This window comes from Pollicipes pollicipes, unplaced genomic scaffold, assembly GCF_011947565.3.
Source record: "Pollicipes pollicipes isolate AB1234 unplaced genomic scaffold, Ppol_2.1 Scaffold_2555;HRSCAF=2994_pilon_pilon_pilon, whole genome shotgun sequence".
Taxonomy (NCBI): domain Eukaryota; kingdom Metazoa; phylum Arthropoda; class Thecostraca; order Pollicipedomorpha; family Pollicipedidae; genus Pollicipes; species Pollicipes pollicipes.
Genome location: NW_023596136.1, coordinates 10,074,059 through 10,093,574, shown reverse-complemented (window position 1 = coordinate 10,093,574; position 19,516 = coordinate 10,074,059). Strand labels below are relative to the sequence as shown.

At 53.6% G+C, this 19,516-nt stretch overlaps 1 protein-coding gene across 7 annotated transcripts; it reads right to left on the bottom strand.

The window, feature by feature from the left end:
- Positions 1-623: 623 nt before the first annotated feature.
- LOC119108573 (D-aminoacyl-tRNA deacylase) lies at positions 624-4,026 on the bottom strand. Of its 7 annotated transcripts, none has more exons than XM_037232166.1 (5): positions 3,947-4,026; positions 3,237-3,333; positions 2,785-2,875; positions 1,861-2,096; positions 624-767 (listed from the first exon to the last, which is right to left on the bottom strand). In XM_037232166.1, exons 2-5 carry the CDS (start codon positions 3,277-3,279, stop codon positions 646-648), a joined length of 492 nt encoding a protein of 163 aa, XP_037088061.1. In that variant the 5' UTR covers positions 3,280-3,333; positions 3,947-4,026; the 3' UTR covers positions 624-645. The 7 variants fall into 7 exon arrangements, with proteins under 7 accessions (XP_037088061.1, XP_037088080.1, XP_037088098.1 ...); XM_037232185.1 differs by having other exon boundaries at positions 3,237-3,290; XM_037232203.1 differs by lacking the exon at positions 3,947-4,026 and adding an exon at positions 3,825-3,855 and having other exon boundaries at positions 3,237-3,290.
- Positions 4,027-19,516: the final 15,490 nt, after the last annotated feature.

Genomic DNA, 19,516 nt, shown 5'->3' with positions numbered 1-19,516 from the left:
GCAGCGGGGCACCGGCTGGGGCCGTCCGGTGGCGTCCGCTGGGGTCCGCAGCGGGGCACCGGCTGGAGCCATCCGGCAGCTTCAGCTGGGGTCCGCAGCGGGGCACCGGCTGGGGCCGTCCGGTGGCGTCAGCTGGGGTCCGCAGTGGGGCACCGGCTGGAGCCATCCGGCAGCTTCAGCTGGGGTCCGCAGCGGGGCACCGGCTGGGGCCGTCCCGCGGCGTCCGCTGGGGTCCGCAGTGGGGCACCGGCTGGAGCCATCCGGCAGCTTCAGCTGGGGTCCGCAGCGGGGCACCGGCTGGGGCCGTCCGGTGGCGTCAGCTGGGGTCTGCAGCGGGGCACCGGCTGGAGCCGTCCGGCGGCGTCCGCTGGGGTCCGCAGCGGGGCACCGGCTGGGGCCGTCCGGTGGCGTCCGCTGGGGTCCGCAGCGGGGCACCGGCTGGAGCCATCCGGCAGCTTCAGCTGGGGTCCGCAGCGAGGCACCGACTGGGGCCGTCCGGTGGCGTCAGCTGGGGTCTGCAGCGGGGCACCGGCTGGGGCCGTCCCGCGGCGTCCGCTGGGGTTTGCAGCGGGGCACCGGCTGGGGCCGTCCCGCGGCGTCCGCTGGGGTCTGCAGCGGGGCACCGGCTGGAGCCGTCCGGCGGCGTCAGCTGGGCTCCGCGCTATCAGCGGAGCCGTCGGCGCCGCCGCCAGACGGCGACTCTAGTGTGATCGTTACGGGACCGTCGTTCTGGATCGAAACTTGCATGTAGGCGGCGAACAGTCCATCTGGAACGAGCGCAAGGTGAGCTGGGACCGCTGGTCGTGAGACAGGGGCCCTCTACTGTGGGCCGGGCCGCACCGCGCGACCTGACTCCGGTCGTCATGCAGGATGGCACAGACACACCTGTCTCCGAAGGGCCCCTGGAACCTAGATAGCTCTTCTAAGCAAAAGGTAACATCCTCATATAAGGACAGTGACCTCGTTTGACCTTTTGAAGAACATGGTGACCAAACTCATACAAGACCACTGAGTTTTGCATTTGGATAAGCCAGATAGATTACGGCACGCAGTATATTCCTTAAAACAAAATGTTGGTCTGGGTCATTCCAGGTCAGTGACCTATTCGGATCTTTAAGAAGTTTATGGAAGGTCCATAATATGGCTCCTTTGATCAATACATTTGAAGTGCGCACCAGAAACTACCCTATACAACAAGCCCTACAGTAATAAAGCAGGTTTATGTTGACCTTGGCATGACCTTAATAACGGACCTAAGGTCAATGTTATTTGTTCATTCAATTGTTGTGCTGCCAAAGAAAGTATCTCAGAGATCGCATCTCACTGTTGTATCTCACTGTTGGATCAGAGTGAACGATTCCCTAGAAATTGTCCTCGCTGAGACCATTGCCTGCGTTTGACCTGCGATAGGTCAGCGACCTCACAAGGTAAATCTAAATATTTGATGCCAAACGATCCGCTATTCAATTGTCTACAGCTATGCAAAATTTGGCGCGGCTACGCCCCGACGTTCGGAAACAATTTTCGAAAAACCTTCGGCGGTCAATTTGACCTCCCACCCGGGCGCGTGTTAAGTCGCGTGAGTCTGCCGTTTCCCCACTGTTCATTAAAGCGGTCCAGAGATTGACGTCCGTGAACCGCCATCGTAGCACGTGCAACGCTCAATCGCACCAGCACCGTCACCACCCGAAGCCCGTATCAGCTCCAGACGGGTGCTGACCGCGACAGGCGGACATCGGCCGACCGCTGGTCACTGGCAGCTCTGCGGCTACACCGGTGGCGAGACACCCGGCACGACACCGACCCCCGAGAGCGTAGGTGTCGTGGGCACGGCAGCATAGTCGGGCAGCACTTCCCTACCTTTGACCTTCTCCGAGCTGTATTCGTCGCGAAGCCGGTCCACGAAGCGCTGGTACAGCTGGCGCGCTTCGACGCCGCCCATGGCACGCCGGAAGTCGGGCTTGTTGCCCTGCAGCTTGCCATAGAGCGTGAACTGGCTGACACAGAGCACCTCCAGTCCACTGTCGCGCACTCCGCACGCCCACCGCTTGCCATCGGCGGCCTCGAACACGCGCAGGTTCAGCACCTTGCGACTCCTACCGACACATGGTCAGAGTAGTCTGGCTCTGGCCTGGTCTCACAGTGCCCTACTGAAATAGCATACCTCTCCCCTCTCCCAGCAGAACAACAAATATTAAATGGTGTAAAGGACACAAATTACTGCCTCTAGTTGTGAGCCAGATCATATAAACACCTGATGTGTTCACAAGGGCATTCTATATAGTGAACATGTTTCAGTGCCACAAATAAGATCACTGAACTGAGCCCTCAGAATCTGGCATGTGGGTGAACATTCCATGCTGACAAAAATGCTGTCTCAATTTGTGGCACTATAACAGACATTTTATGCTAAGTGCATGTGAGGCATGCCAATGCAATGCATGTTGCATCATATTTCAGTTAGTCAGTTGCTAACTGTTGGCACTGCCTGAATGGTTATTTTCCTTGACCCAGACATGGCTTAGCTACTTAAATACAGCATTATTTCTCTCTCCCCACCCCACCCCACCCCCCCTCCCACGAGCAGCATTTTGTATTAAAAACAGATGTGTTATACCCTACCAAACATTGGCACAATCGTGCAAACATAAGATGATCATGAAAATACAAAAAACATTGTATCAAGAGCATGTCATGTGACTGAAGTCTGAGCCTGATAGTAGATGGAAGGAAGTACAGACAAAATCATATATTTTGAAGACCAACAGAAAGTGATATGCTTACATATATTCTAGATCCTTATCTGTATCATCTCTTGAGAGGCCAACTAGGATGCACAGGCCTTTTTTAATGCTGCTGACTAGCTGCCCATCAACTGAAATAATAATGTCAGCCATTAGTACAGTGCATGAAGAATCATCAGTCATGCCACAGTTACAATCTGACCACAATCCTCCATTTCATTACAAATTATCTGAACATTCTCACAACATTTAAACACGACAAAAATAGCCGAACCGCGAAAGCAATGGACATCAAGTCCTGAGCTCTCATTCATGACAACAATTTGTCTCAATGTCACAGGGGTACAGGCTATAACTTAACATCATCAAGCAGAAATATTTCTGAGCAAGTACAATAAGCATTCAAATCTGACAATGAAAACCGGAAATGGCAGACATCCTACATTCAAAATGACACAACCAAAATGACAGTATTCCAACATTCAATATTACCTGTAACACTTGCATTGGACACCCTCTGAACGACAACCTTCATGGCTTAAACTTCTGTAAATAAGCAGATGCTAATGTGGCTCATCAGCTCCAGCGCCTGAATGCATAGGAGGGGAGAGACTGCATAGCACTAGAGAGGGGAAGCACGGGAAAACCACACATGTGCCATTTTGCTTCCACAGGCTTCCACCGAAAATATGGCCAACAGGTACCCTCACCCAGAATCTCAATTTGTTGCATACATATGGGAAAAAACCGTAGTATTAGTAAAAGCTTGGCTACATGGGGCGCCGGGCCGTTCCCTCGGCCAGCATAATCCACACATGCCACAGGGCTGATTGGTGAACACCGCCCCGCCCTCCACACCCTCCAAACGCTGCCAGGCCACACTGGCCCTGTCTTAACCGATCCTGTCCCGGACGTTGTGATGAAATCGCACCTGAGCACGAGAACCTGGCGAGATCTGTTTCGACCTAGCACATCCAATAAAGCATTTGCACCTGGGAAATGGCATTGGTTTGCACCAGAACCACAAAATTATTAGTGAAACTCGCTTCCAGCCTGCCCCCATAGAGAGGATGCATTCACCAGTGATTTGTTCCGAAGAACTCAAGCCGAAAGTGCTTTGAAATAGTCTGTGTAGAGGAGTACAACATACAGTAACAACAACATGTGGTGGGGATGGGATACGGCGGGCCAGACGGACTCACATCACCCTGGGGCGCGCTTAGAAAAGATGGAACGCGGATCCTCCTGAACGCGCGCCTGTAGTGGTTTTGGTGCGTTTCAGATGTGGCCTCACGGGAGACGTTCGTATTGTCCAAGGTACAAAATGTCCAAAGGCCACCTTCGTTCGCAAGGGTGTTAGCGAGGACATTTCCCGCGATGCCACAATGTCCCGGTATTCACAGAAAGGTCATATGTTGGTCGGTAGGTAGCGAACGCATTATATTGTGGATGTCATACACTCACGGGTGGTTGAAATCATCGATTCGCTGAAGGGCCTGCAGCGATGCCTTGGAGTCTGTGCAAATCGTAGCCTGACGAATACGTCTGACTGGTATGCAACAGCACTCGTTTTGTATTGTATACGTTCGCAGAGAACACCGTGCTGAAGTTTGGAAGATGTCCGGTGAATCGAAAGTCAGGACCGACGTCTGCCACACCGACCTGGTCACCATGACCAGATCCATCAGTGTTAAAGAAAACGCATTCAGCGTGCGTATTTCGGCACTCCAGTGAGGCAGATTGTACCTCAACAGGGGACAATTCCGATTTTAGTTTTAAATTGATACTCTTTTGAGAGATCATTGTAAACCAGAAAGGCATTAATGGAGGGCTACGAGCAACGCGTATGCATGGGATGCCAAGGGCTCGTTGCACCTGTTTGACAGCGTCGGATAGGAAACACGACTTTCGCTGCCGTCTTTGTGGGCGCGGCTTATTGGTTTTAAGAGTAGCGCATACCGCGTGGTTCAGCACACTTCGAGATGTGTCGTGGTACCGAAACAGCAAGAAAGAACGCCGGTCTGTCAGCACTGGCAGGTTGATGTCAGCACGGATCGCGAGAACTGGGATCGTGCGGAGGGCCCCTGTGATCAGACGCAGGCAGTTGATTGAAAGGGTTTTGAGCGTTTACAAAGGTTGACCGAGATAGTGCTGAATATGGAGAAGTTACACTCCAGTGCCGATCGGATGAGACCTGTATAAAGTGTGGTAAATGTCGTTCCGTCTGCACCTCAGGTATCACCAGCAAGGCGCCTGGAGGCGTTAAGTCGTTTTAAGTAACGATTTCTGACATCCCCTCTGCGTGCTTAGAAGGTTAGACGTAAGTCCAGTGTTATTTGCAGAAATTTGTGCGACTTGCGGGATGGTAGAGGAATACCGCAGATTTGTGGAGAGACGGCAAGTGACGGTAATGGACCTCGTTTGAAAATGAGCGTAGCGGACTCCGGAGCGGAGAGAAAGAAACATCCCCATTCTGCGCACCAATTCACACAATGCTCGATTGCTTTTCGTAAGACTGAAAAAGACTCTTGACAGCCTATGTGTGAACTCCATGTAACAAGGTCGCCAGCAAACAGAAAATATCGGATACATCCTAGGGTGTTCGGGAGTGAGAAGAATATTATTGATGGCGATAAGAAACAACGTTGGAGAAAGTACACCGCCATGTGGAACACCATGATCCGTGCGGTGTCAGTCATATACCGTGGACTGGCAACGTACATTCAGGGAGTGAGTCTGTAGAGAATTGCAAAGAAAATACGCTGTGCGGCCCCTAAGGTCAAAGGTATGTAACTTGCAGATCACGGCGTAGCAATGGACTCTGCTAAATGCTTATGTGGTGAGGTCAATAAATACAGCGACGTTTGGGCGTTGTCAGTCGCACTTGGCCTTTATATCTGTATTGAGACCCATAATGTTTTCTGCTGTACCATGGCTACTTCGAAATCCACTTTGGAGGGCGTCTAGCAGCTGATTTGTTTCGAGAAACCATCGCAGGCGTGTACTGACCATTCGTTCCACCACCTTACATGCACGATTTGTGAGCGACATCGGACGATATGAGTTGAAGGACAGCCTTTCTTTGCCGGGCTTCAGGATTGGAATGACCGTGCTTTGGAGCCATGCGTCTGAGAAAGTGTGATTGGTCCAGCGATTGTTGAAAGCGATTAGGAGTGTTGAAAAGTTAAGAAGATAGTACAAAAAAGCAGAGAAGATTTAAAGAAAAGTAGATGGGATGGTAAAAAAACGAGTTAGTAGCTCATTAGCCGATCAGGGCCAACCGGAGTTTTGTCGCAGCATTTGGTCAGGGGCAGTTCAAGCTCACGCGTGGTAAATGGAGCATTATAGGCTTCATCGTGATCACAGGTAAGCTCGAGGGTGGAAGCTCTATCAGTTAAACATCGCTTAACGCCGGGTGAGTAGATGCTTGAGGAGGACACAAAGGCAAAGTGTTGCGCGAATCTGCTGGCGACCTCACGTGGATCGGCTACAAATCTGCTGGCGACCTCACGTGGATTGGCTACAACGTCGTTTCCTTTCGCAAACTGTGGGAAAGCACACACCTAATTTCGGCGAGAAGCCTACGAGCGGACATGTTCCTAAACTTAACTCGACGGCGTAAAGCGATTGCGCGTCGAAGCAAAGTCCCGCCACGCGGTTTGCCTTTCGCGACGCAACGTCTCATAAAACGCTTTGCGCGCTTTTCTGTACAGTTCAGCATGATGGGCGCAAATGTATTTTGGAAAATTTCTGCGCGCCCTGCGTCGAAGTGCCTTTGTCCGTTGACAGCGCCATTTCCACCATGAAGAATCTTCAGTCCAACCGGGTCTGGAACGCTCCTGAAATGTTTCGGTAGCGGCTGAGAGGACGGCAGTGAGAAAATCTGGTACGGTTTCTCTTAAATCATATATAACATGCCGAGTGACACTTATTAAAGGCTACCCAGTCACCACCACTTGTATGCCATTTATTTGTTGAAAGTGGAGACAGGAATGGAGTCGCACTCGTAAGAATGAGATGGAGGGAAAGTGGTCAAAAAAAAAGATGTCAGTCGCCACAGTCCACTGGAATAATGGAGCGACACAGGGTGACGCAACGGACAAGTCTATGGCTGAGGTGGTGTGGTAAATGAAACTCATAAACGTGTGTGCCACATTGAGGTATACCAGAGAATGTTTGTTTACCACGTTTTCCACCTGGGACTCGCGTGGAGACAGGCGTTTTCTTCCCCAGAGCGGAGAGCGGATTGTGGACGTTAAAGTCGCCAAGTATCAGGCAGTTGGCAGGTATTTGTGAGAGCAAATCGTCAAGAGTGGTCAAGGGTCAAGGACGATTGCTGATTATTGTTTGTGTGAGACCATGCCTCGCCGGCTTTTGGCCGGCCCTTTTAAGTCCCTCTTCACCAGCGGAAAACCACTGACGGCGTTTTCATCTGGCGTCCGGAATCCTAAGACTCAGCGTACAATGCCCAGAGCAGCAACACAAGCTCGCTCATTTTATGATGTCTTACAAAGTTCGCATAGATAAGACAGTAGCATTAGCCTTATTCCTCGAAAAAAACAGGAGAATGGAGATATAGTGAGGTTGATGTTTCGGCAACATACCTTTGTCGAAACAATAGCAGAAGTGGATTCAAAATTGCCTGCCTATGATTTTTAGATATTTTTTTTTGAAACAGTAAGCCACAGTTTTTACAGGACATCACCATTCAGGGAATTAAACGAAGAGCGATCGCCATTCCTTACCACGATACAGTGCCTATCTAAGAATTAGAATGTGCGGACATACGTGTACATTCATGGACGTGAAATTCTTAGAAAGGCACTGTATCTTGGTAATGGCTGGCAACCACTATTTGTTTAATCTGCTAATGTTGTTGTCCTGTAAAAACTGTGGCTTTCTGTTAAAAAAACAGAAAAATCGGGCAGGATCATTAGCAGGCAATTTCGAATTCACTTCTGCCATTGTTTCCATAAAAACATGTTGCCGAAATACCAACCTAATTATATCGCCATTATCTTGGCTTTTTCGAGGAATAAGGCTAGTACTGCTGCCTTATCCAAGTGAATAATGCTCCTCGCTGATGCACTGAACACCCTACGTGATTTCTAAGAAAGTTTCCTTGGTTGTCATATGCCTTCGAATTAAGCGAATTAATTTCGCATGAATAAGGTCATGTATTCTAAGCCGCAGTGCGCCAACGCTCGTCGTTTTTATTTGTTCCGTGTTAATGCCGTTGAGGGTTGCATCAAACACACCTCGAACGGTGCAGTTCAGTTCATGGTATCGATGCACGAGTCAATGCTTTTGGTAGAAACTTTGCGTGCATGCAACACTGCGCGCAGTACCTTGTATGTAACACACTCCTCATCGGTATCAATCACACATCTCACTACCTATGAGCCCATCGCTAACCACGTGCCATTGCGAGCAGATCATGATGCGAAGCGGAAGGAGATTTTTAGAATGCAAAAAATCGGACGCATGTTGCCATCACTCCACGACAGGGGCGCAGTCAGGATTTAGGACGGGGGGGGGGGGGCTATCAGGAATTGCGATGGGGGAAGTGTAGGATCCCAGCCCAGACGCAATCGTTTTACGGGAGGATCGAGACAAGGTACTGGCTTCACGAAATCAGCAGTATCGAATAATTTGTTATGTGTGCGCGAAACTTCAAAGTTGACAGTGTCTGCCATGTGACGACAAAATTGTTTTTATTGGTGTGGTCGTGTTTTGGAAAAGAGAAGTGACTTTTGATCGGTAGCCAGGATCAGTAGGCTAACACCCTCGCAGCATTCGTAAAGGATCTCAATAATCCTGCCAACATTGGCTATGCCATCTGACCGTAGTTCCCTCGAAATAGTAAAATGGCCGACGCAAAACTTGCATTTCATCGTAAGTTGGTGTGGCCGTGCAAGCATTGCCACACCTGCCACACTAAATCTCTTATTCCCGCGCTGGTGGTTTGAACCGGTGAAGTGTTATTTGGAAGCAGAAAGTGTCGTCCTTATTGGCGCCCAATAAGCCCAGGCGTTGGCTTCAACGTTACCGTTACTGTATAGATCACCGTTCGAGTAGATGCCCGTGCTCGCGACACAAACCCGTCGCCTGACACCGCTACCTGAGGCTCTGCGAGCCATCCGGCGATGGGCAGCGGTTTCTCTGCCGAGCTGTCCGCCTTCGGCCGCCCACTGGACCCAGTCGGGGTGCGAGAAAGCGGCACCCGGCCGGCGACCCGGCGGCCCCGGCCGGCAGAGTGCCCCCGGACGGCGGACGGACGGCTGCCGGGCTCGGGCGCTGCTGCATCGCCGCGCTCGGCCCACGCGTCAGCCTCTCGCGACGGCCGCACCGCACCGCACCGCTCGAGAAGTGAGTCGTTCGGTGGACCGCGGTCACGTCTGGGCCCGGCTGGACCGCGGCCACGTCTGGGCCCGGCTGGACCGCGGCCACGTCTGGGCCCGGCTGGACCGCGGTCATGTCTGGGCCCGGCTGGACCGCGGTCATGTCTGGGCCCGGCTGGACCGCGGTCATGTCTGGGCCCGGCTGGACCGCCGTCATGTCTGGGCCCGGCTGGACCGCGGTCGTGTCTGGGCCCGGCTGGACCGCGGTCATGTCTGGGCCCGGCTGGACCGCGGTCACGTCTGGGCCCGGCTGGGATAGGGCAGAGAGATTGCGCCGTTTAAAGGGCGGACCCGACCCCGTCTGCTTGTAACAGGTAACATTATTCCATCCTGGAAAGTGTTTTGCTTATGAAGTCCAGAAAACTTAAGATTAAACGAGCTGAGGCACCGACGGAACAAATATTGCGTAACTTTCATAACGTTCTAAGGATGAACACTCATATGTACCTGTCCAAATGTTATACTCCCGTCATGTTTTGTGGCCAAATGCCTACTATTTTGTGCGCTGAATGACACGACATGTGAACGAACAGGACAGCGGCGCAGTTTTGCAAAATGAGTCGAGGGGGCGCGCTGAACAGTGAAAAATAGCCGAGCCTGCCTTAAAACATGTCAACAAATATGTTTATCCTAGGAAATGGCCCAGTCTCTTGTTAAAGTTGGATGTGGAATTAAGCCCGAGTTGGAGAAGGGTGAGGCTAAAGCCCCTCAGAGGAAAAGAAAACTTCCTCCTGTACCAGAACTCTGCGATTTTAATGACGAGGATAATGGGCGTAACAAATATGGGGCAAAATCTTTACTACACTGAATGCTCCTATTTCACACAATCTAAGACGTTTTTGTCTACACGCGGTCCGCACATCTAAATGCAATTGCACTGGTATGGATGACGACACTATGGTACCTATCAGGGAGTCCTACATCGTTCCCGTATTTGATTTCCAGGCAGAAATACAAAGCTGTGTTTTGGCCTCTGGCAGCCAACGTACAAATATTTTACATACAGTGCCGAACCTCTATTCCCACCTCGTGGATAGTGAGAAGTTGTATGAAGATGTATAGACATGGCTATGACACCATTAAAAAAAATGTACATACATCCATAGATGATATTCTGGGGGTTTCCGGCAACCCTTCCAGGCAGTAGGAGAGCAAAAATATGTTATCGTAACGCTGAACCAAACGATGAAACTTTGCATGTCTGAGAGGCGGCCTACCCCCCCCCCCCCCCCCCCCCCGCAGGGATGGTAAAACCTGCCGTCATGGTAGATAATGTGGGCGACAAAAATGTATGTATTCACGCGAAGCTTGGTGCCAAAAATGTTCTTGGGCAGCGGGTCTTGGTGGTGGCCAAGACAAAGCACTACAGCAAGCTGCAAAACATAACGTGAGGTATCTATACATAGATATTGTGCCCCCATAGTAATACATTTCGTCAATCAACACCAGCAAATGCTTTCAACCCGACGACAAAAAATATATGAATGACCAACTAACTAAAAACACCTGGTTTTTAGGTGGTCGGCTGACTCAGTGGCAGGTCGGCGACAAATCAGTGTATTTTCTATGTCCCGGCCGGTCGGCCGATTCTTTGTCTCTAACAGCTGACTCTCAGTGTCCCGAACTAGACCGAAGAAAAATACCGAAGAAAAAATGTAGATATGGGGATTCATCTGACCGCAAGGATATGTTTTAATCGTTGCGATTCGACAGATACGAAGTGGGCTGTGATTTTTTATGCACTGAAATTTTGCAAGTGACATTCGCATTGTAGTGTCATGAATAACTGCCTGGGCTTTAATTTCTGACCTTGCTTACTTCATTGGCGGTGCCACGGTTCAGCATCCTGTCCCCAGCGACGAGAGGCGTTTACACTTCAGGGTAAGTCGGCGGGATGATCCGATCAGTGTAGAAACTGGCCTGTGATTATCCAAACCGTCTTTTCAAGACACCGAAAAGGCTGTTGACAACGCTGAACCACCGCCTCATGTGAGGTTATTTACAAATTTCGATACAATTTACTCGTTGTGGGCCTCGAAAGGCTCCCACCAGTAAAAACATATCTCGCCAGGTTCGGAGCATGCCTAAGGTATGGTAAATAGGTTGATGGCGACTGAGATGGGGCTAGAAGCGCACACGTGATTTTCGTAAGGGGGCGTGGCCTTGTGCAGGCCCCATGTTTCACATAATCCCCAGTGCCGCTTGCCACTGATTCGAAATCTGCCATGCGTTCTGCTGCCCTGGTTATCGAGGTCCTTCGTTGTTTTTTCGTAGTCGAGGAAGACAAATCCAGCCGTGGATCGAGTTCGAACGTGGGGTCCCGGCAAGTCCTGAGGGTGGAAGAAAACTCCTGTTGTGACTGGGCTATTTCATTAGCTTAGGGCAGATGCGCCTGGTTTCTTAGCAGCAGCACTTATCCTGACAACGCTGATAAAATCGCTGGCAAAATCTGATTTGGTCGTGACATGCTGCAAGAACTATGAGAGAGAGAGAGAGAGAGAGAGAGAGAGAGAGAGAGAGAGAGAGAGAGAGAGAGAGAGAGAGAGGATATATATATATATATATATATATATATATATATTTAAATCAACTCAAGCAGAACACTTAACCACTTCACAAGTATTTGAAGCCGTCGATTGTACCATCGGATACCACCATCGAGCTAGCTGAATGGTTACGCACCGATAAAGACCCTGAGCATCGCGACAGAGCACGCGGAGTTCACTCGGGCTGTCGGGGTTCACACACGCATTGGATTAAATGCTCGTGTATGCAAGACAATGGGAGGCTAGCAAACAGTACTGTGAGTTTGATGTACCCCATCGGGAAGTCTCGCGTTAAATTGGGCGGAGCGGATAGAAACTAATGCAAAAGAGATAATAAATGTAAAAAATCGCAACTTCCAATCGAATTTTGCTGCGACTCAGTGAATTGTGCACTGATACGGCGCTTTAGCTTTATTAAAATGCACTTCGCTCTGGCTGCGCCTGCTCTATCACACAACTATCACACAGCTCCAGCAACAAAATGATTTCGTACCTTATCATGCACCAGGCATGATCAGGTACGAAATGAAGTGGCATGTATAAAAGCGATCTAAACTTAGCTGATTTGATTTCATTGCATGCAACAAAAATATGCTCAGATGTGTTTCAACAGTAAACCAGATGTACGTGGTCGCGAAAAAACGGTGTTGATTTTGCGTCTCCTATTTCATGTTCCCTGTATTGGTCATGTTCATGTTCATCTTACCTATAAATGATTTTCACCGCTTTTTATTAATCGAACACTTTTCGTTTCATCAAAAGATACCTGCATACGCATTCTTGACGTTGGTTGATAGCTACTTGCAAAAAGTGCACTCAAGTGTTTTTTATGCCGCTACCCAAGAACAGGTAACCAGGCGTGCCCCTCCCTCAATCCCAGCGACACAGTAAACCGTGCGTTAACACCAGAAAACATAAAGTCAAGTCGCGGCACTCCCAGCTAGGAAAATGAAACAAACGTAATGAGGCAGGCGAAGAGGTGGTGCAGACCCGAAGGAATTGTGTTATGTAATAGGCAGGCAGTTATGTATGGAATGAGACACAGACAAAAGTATGTGATTATATCTTGTTCTATTTGCACATCAAGCATAACATCAGTATCCTGCTGAGGTCAGAACCTGGTACGTCTTATTTGTTTCGAAAACCGCGTCATGCATTGATGCATTCGGCTGCGTTTTTGCATGCGTGCCAGCTGCCATAAAACGCAAGCTTTCTCCGAAGTTCCTGTGGAGACGCGGTGGCCCGTTTTGACATCGCCGGCTTCTTGCAGGGCCCGTTGCGGCAGAGTTGCATGCGGCGGCCGAAGCCCCACCAACGCCGAGGTTTCGCTCCACGTTTGGTCAGCGGATCTCCGGGATCGGCGACCGGTGGAAAGCGGTCCGGCCTCCCGCGGTCACGGGACACCGTTCCCGCCCACGCGCGCTGAGCCATGCGCGGCGCGGCGGCGGCGCTGCTGGCGCTGGTGCCCGCCTGCTGGGCTGGTTACGTCTTCTTTCCGGGCCCGTCGATCGGGCCGGAGCCGCCGGCGCTCTGGCTCAGCCTGCGCTCGGCGCGCGCCGGCCGCCTGTTGGACGCGCGCGGCGCAGAGGGCGCGCCCGAGCTGCGCGCCGCCGGCGTCATGATCGGCCAGAAGTACAGCGACCTGGAGCCGGCGCCGGATGCCGGGTCGACGGGCGACCCGTCGCCTGGGCACGCCTCCACAGGCCCTGACTCAGCGATCGGCGGCGACTCGACCCCGGCGGAGCTGGCCCTGTTCGACAACGCCTTTACTCCAGCCCCGGCGGAGCTGGCCCTGTTAGATAACGCCTTCGCTCCCGACGACGCCGAACTCGGCGAATTTCCGGCTGCGGGGACGTCCAAGTTTCTGGATGATTCGGAGGTGTTGCCACTGCAGGGCGAGGTGCTGTCCGGCGGTGGCCCAGCGCCAGAGCCGCGCCGTTCGCCGCCGCCGCCGCTGGACCTGCAGGGCGCCGGCTCCTCCCCGCAGGATGCCAGCGTCCGCCTGGCGCCACCGGAACGGGCCGGCACGGCTCCGCAGGCCGAGCTGCTGGTGTACCAGCTAGACGGGGACGAGTTGAGTGCGGACCAGAACCTGGTGAACCTGCTGGTGTCGCAGGGGGCGCTGCGTCGCCCCGGGCCGCGGCCGCGCGGCGTGCGCGTGGCGCGGCTGCGACTGCTGACGGACGAGGGTGCACCACCCGACCAGAAGCCCGTCTTCTTCGCCCCGCGCGCCGACGAGACCGGCTCGGTCGGCGCCCAAGACGATGTTTTGCCCGTTTCGGACGGCGACAACGAGAAGATCCTGCCCGTGCTGGCAGGTGTGAGCGAGGAGGAGATACTCAATCCGAACGTCAGCAGGTTCGAAATTCGAGGAGTGTCGGATGGCGACCATAATGAGATTCTGCCCGTCTCAAGCAGCCAGCATGACATCGTCACGGATGCGGACGGGGATGGGACCGAAATTCTGCCCGTCCTAGGGAGCCAATACGATATCGTGGCGGAGGCGGAAGGGGGCGGGGCCGAGATTCTGCCCGTCCCAGGGAGCCAATACGATATCGTGGCGGATGCGGACGGGGGCGGGGCCGAGATTCTGCCCGTCCCAGGGAGCCAATACGATATCGTGGCGGATGCGGACGGGGGCGGGGCCGAGATTCTGCCCGTCCCAGGGAGCCAATACGACATCGTGACGGATGCGGACGGGGGCGGGGCCGAGATCCTGCCCGTCGCAGTCAGCCGGGGTCAGGCTCTGGACAGCAACGTGGTGCCCACGCCGTCTGAAGAGCAGGAGGGCGACGCTCCGGCGCGCGACCCACCGATGACGTCACACGTCTCCGTCAGCTGGTCGGCGGCGCCAGCGGCCGACTCGGAGCCGGCGCAGCAGGAGGCGAACCGCGGCTGGCCGGCCGCCGCGCCCCTGCGGCTCGTCTCGGAGGCGGCGCTGCTGTCCGAGCCCGGCTCGCGGGTGAGCCGGGCCGGTGCCGGCTGGGGCCCGGCCGCCGCCGCCGCGCCGCCGGAGGGCCCGCGTACTACGGAGCCCGGCTCGTCGCTCGTCGGTGAGGTGTTCGGCTGGGGCTCGGCATCACGCGACAGCCAGGAGAAATACAACGAGAGCCAGCTAGACCCAGATCAGCCAGGGTCGGCGTCTCCTTACTTCGCCATAACCCTGGGCCCCGGCGAAGAAGCGCTCGGCGAGCCGGGCATCTCGCAGGGGAAGTACGAGGATGAGGAGAGTTTGTTGCAGAAAGAGCTGCACGGCGATGTGGCTTCGCTCCAGGAGGTGGAGTACGAGGACGACGGAAGCTTGTCACAGGAGGACCTGGTGGCTGAGGGAAGCTCGCTGCAAGAGGCGCTGCATGCGGAGGGTACGGCCCAGGCCGCGCTTCTGGACATTCCCACGGCGCACACGGTCAACTTCGGCACTGACAACGTCATAGAATCTGGTGAGGACCGGGTCGTAAGTCCAATTTTTCGCCGATGGGACATGATCGATGGCTTCTGGTCGCGCGCCTCTGTTCATAGATGGCCACCATGTGGGAAAACATCGGATGCAGTTTGGTTAGCATCAGTTGGTAGCAGAACAGGTCGTTGTGTACCTGTTGCGTAATGTTATATGTTGGGAAGGACTGCTCCTTAGTACTCCTGTTGTCGCTTGGCGTTGTTAGCGTTCATCAGCTGTGCTTTCCCTGCAGATGACGGCACTGAGCCTCAGCTGGTAGGAGAGATGGAAAACTGCCCCAAGCTGGGGCAGAATATGACGCTTGAGTGTCGCATCAAAAACGCTCCACAAGGTGACGAGATTCAGGTAACGCCACACAAATGTGAAGCGTGTCGAGCTGCCGTTATGTGCCGCCAGTGACAAATGACGAACACGCGCATGGCTCCCGCTGCACCGCTTCATGTGTCTGCAATGGCGGAGGACACCGGCGCTGTGAAAGGGAGAGTTAAACAGATGCAGGCGGCAGGTTACGCAAACGTTGATCAGTGGATAAAACCAGCTGTCAGGGACACAGATCTGCGCTCCGCTTCATGGAGGGAGATTAGAAACAACTCCGTGGCATTGGGCGAATGATGTCAGTGTGTGCCAAACACCTCCTGACCGACTTCATCGACTGAGCGAGCACTACTTCATCCGAACAGCCCGATTCTGACCGTATCAGGGAGGGCAGTCCAGTGCCGGCTGGAACGTATCGAAGGTGATAGTGCATTGGGTGGCATGGTGGCGAAACGCCTCAAGCTGGTGCCGTGTTCCAAAGAGGCCATGATATCTGCATAATGTCCTGTTATGCTGCAATCAGCCTGCTGTCCAGCCTGATTGGTAACCTCTCACTCAGTCAACAGCCTGCTGTCTCCGGCCGATCGGTAACCGCTCACTCAGTTAACAGCCTGCTCTTCCCGGCCGATCGGTATCCTCTCACTCAGTCAACGGCCTGCTGTTCCCGGCCGATCGGTAACCTCTCACTCAGTCAACAGCCTGCTGTCTCCGGCCGATCGGTTACCGTTCACTCAGTCAACAGCCTGCTGTCTCCGCCCGATCGGTGACCTCTCACTCAGTCAACAGCCTGCTGTCTCCGGCCGATCGGCAACCTCTCACTCAGTCAACACTTCTGGGAAATGCTGGCCGACGGTCAGCGCCGAAGCCAGCTGTGGCCGGATGCAGGTTTCAGTGCATCAACGTTCAGAGCTGGAGGGACGAGGCGGCCTCAGTGTTAACGTCCAGGGCGACGTCGAGGTCTCTGCCTTGCAACACTCACTGTACGTCGCCCAGCGTTGGCAACGGATATGCGGTCACCGAGTATGAATCCGGTTGTGGCTCGCTGGCTTCTGCTGTGGCTCTGCTGAGTGCAGCCCGCGGCTGTCATCCGGACCTGGGATGGGTTTACCGGCAGCCTCAGTTCTGTCACCCTACCCTGGCGGATTTGTCCCACCCTGTACCCCGGACCGGGCCTGGGTTCACCGGCAGCCCCAGTTCTGTCACCCCCACCCTGGCGGATTTGTCCCACCCTGTATCCCGGACCGGGCCTGGGTTCACCAGCAGCCCCAGTTCTGTCACCCCACCCTGGCGGGTTTGCCCTGCCCTGTCATCCGGACCTGGCCTGGGTTCACCGGCAGTCCCAGTTCTGTCACCCCACCCTGGCGGATTTGCCCTACCCTGTCACCCGGACCGGGCCTGGGTTCACCGACAGCCCCAGTTCTGTCACCCCACCCTGGCGGATTTGCCCTGCTCTGTCAGCCGGACCTGTTCCGGCCTCACCGGCAGCCCCAGTTCTGTCCTCCCGCCCTGGCGGGCCCGACCTCACCCACTGTCAGCCGGACCTGTTCCGGCCTCACCGGCAGCTCGTTGCTTTCACCTCTGACGTCACCCACATCCGTGTAACACGACCTCACATCGGCTTATCGCGCCCAATCGGACGTGGGAGGAGGCAGTTTGCGCGGGGAAAGGCTGAACTCATTTAAATGCTCGATGAACCGGTGAAACGGCTGGAGAAGCACGGCGGCGGGGTGAGGAAAAGTGTTCAGGTGCTTGTTTGCTGCACAGACACACAAAGCTGTCGAATGCATTAGCAGGCGATGATGCAACAGATGGTGGTCCGGATGGTTCACACCGGTAGCGTATATCCAAGGAAAAACATTATTGTTCTGATCCTGAAGGCGATGATAACTGCAAGCATTTTAGTGTGCTACCATGAGATCCGTCACTTTGGTTTCTTTTTTAGAAAATCCGATTTGCTAATGATGATTGGAGGGATTTGACAATCTTGTGTCTGTAATTTGACCTCAGTCCGTGGGCAGCACAGCCCTCTGCTAACACACCCTGCCCGTTCCAGAGGTTCTGGTGGGTGAAGCGTCACTTTGACGGCGCCGACCGGGTCGTGCGGGACGAGCTGCTGGCGGCGAACGGCAGGAGTTTGGATGCCGCCAGCAGGACCAGCGTCGAACAGGTCAGTCGGTCGGGCCTCTATCCCGCGACCAGCGGCAGGAACGGGTCAGCCGGTCGGGCCCCTGTCCCGCGACCAGTGGCAGGAACAGGTCAGCCGGTCGGGCCTCTGTCCCGCGACCAGCGGCAGGAACAGGTCAGCCTGTCGGGCCTCTGTTCCGCGACCAGCGACAGGAACGCAGCAGCCGCCGGCAAGACCATCACTCATCAACGCTGTCGTTGCTCCAACAGCGATAGCTGGAGGACGATGCAGCTCGGTCGTGACAGGATTACAGGCTGTGGGCGTCTCGTGCCGCAATGCCAATATTGCCAGACAGCACTGCACCGTCGTATGTCGACAGTGTTCACTGTTTAAGACCATCGGCGATTGCGAAGCATAGTGAATAGTTGAGTCACGTGTCGACCGGATCTGTTTGGCTACCGCTGTGGTGCTACTGCTGACGTGTGTTTCACACCTACGTCCCTAACGCGCCGTGACGACAGGTGGCGGTGGGACACCAGCGGCTGATGGTGACAGCCGTGACACCCGCCGACACGGGCCTGTACATGTGCCAGGCCGGCTGGGGCGACCGGCTGCAGGAGGTCGAGCTGCTGGTCTTTATCTGCCCCTGACCCGCGCTCGCGCCGCGCACCGACGCGCTGCTACCTGTCAGGCGGTGCTGGTCGGTTCATCGTTCGTCCCTCGCCATGAGTAGTCGGTTGGAGACGCATCTGTCGACGTCTCGACGAGTGGTGACGGAGCAGAGCGAGCTGCTCGACCCTGCACGAGTGGTGACGAAGCAGAGGGAGCGGCTCGACCCTGCACGAGTGGTGACGGAGCAGAGGGAGCGGCTCGACCCTGCACGAGTGGTGACGGAGCAGAGGGAGCGGCTCGACGCTGCGCGGCCGCGAGCTCTTGTGAATGCCGTGGATGCTGTCTTCCCGCGCATGTTTTGATTTGTCAACGCATTTGGGCAGCATGCGTCACTGGACGCCCATGGTTAAGGAAGTGTTGGCCTCGATCAGGCTAAGCGACGGCGAGATGCTGTCATCTCACCCAGTCACGGATCCAATGACGGCGAGATGCTGTCATCTCACCTTGTCATGAATCCAATGGCCGGGTTGTTAGTTGTCGCAGCACCGCTCGCTTTTGCTTTAAAAGCTTTCATTTGGTTTGCGAGCCGAATACGCTTTTGCGAGCATCTTGGTTGTCATCTGAGAGTGAGGATATCATTCCTGCTTTTGATGAAAGCAGTTCACGCGACATGTAGCGTTTGACTTGTGGCAAGGGCTTCATTCATATTGTTTTGGTAAATACAATGTATTGTTAACGTTGGGTCGTACCGTTTTTTAACCCCCTGAGACGGATATAAGAATATATATATATATATATATATATATATATATATATATATATATATATATATATATATATGTGTGTGTGTGTGTGTGTGTGTGTGTGTGTGTGTGTGTGTGTGTGTGTGTGTGTGTGTGTGTGTGTGTGTGTGTGTGTGTGTGTGTGTGTGTGTGTGTGTGTGTGTGTGTGTGTGTGTGTGTGTTTACATATGTTTGTTTAAGAACAGCCGCTGATTTCGAATTGGCAAGCTTACTGATGCATCATTCGAGGGTTTCGGGCTTTCGACTTAACCGTACCGTTAAGATTAGAGATTGTTTTTACAAGATTGCTGATGTATTCGTCGATATCTGTACACTCCAACGTTTATCGGTATCTGTAAAGCATAGTTCAAACACGTTTTGTCACTCTCCACTCATGCACAGACGCATGCATCCCTCTCCCACACAAGCACCCACACCTGCACCCTCGCTTACACGCAAACCACATGCATGCAAAGAGGTATACATATACATATATACATATATACATATACATATATACATATACATATATAT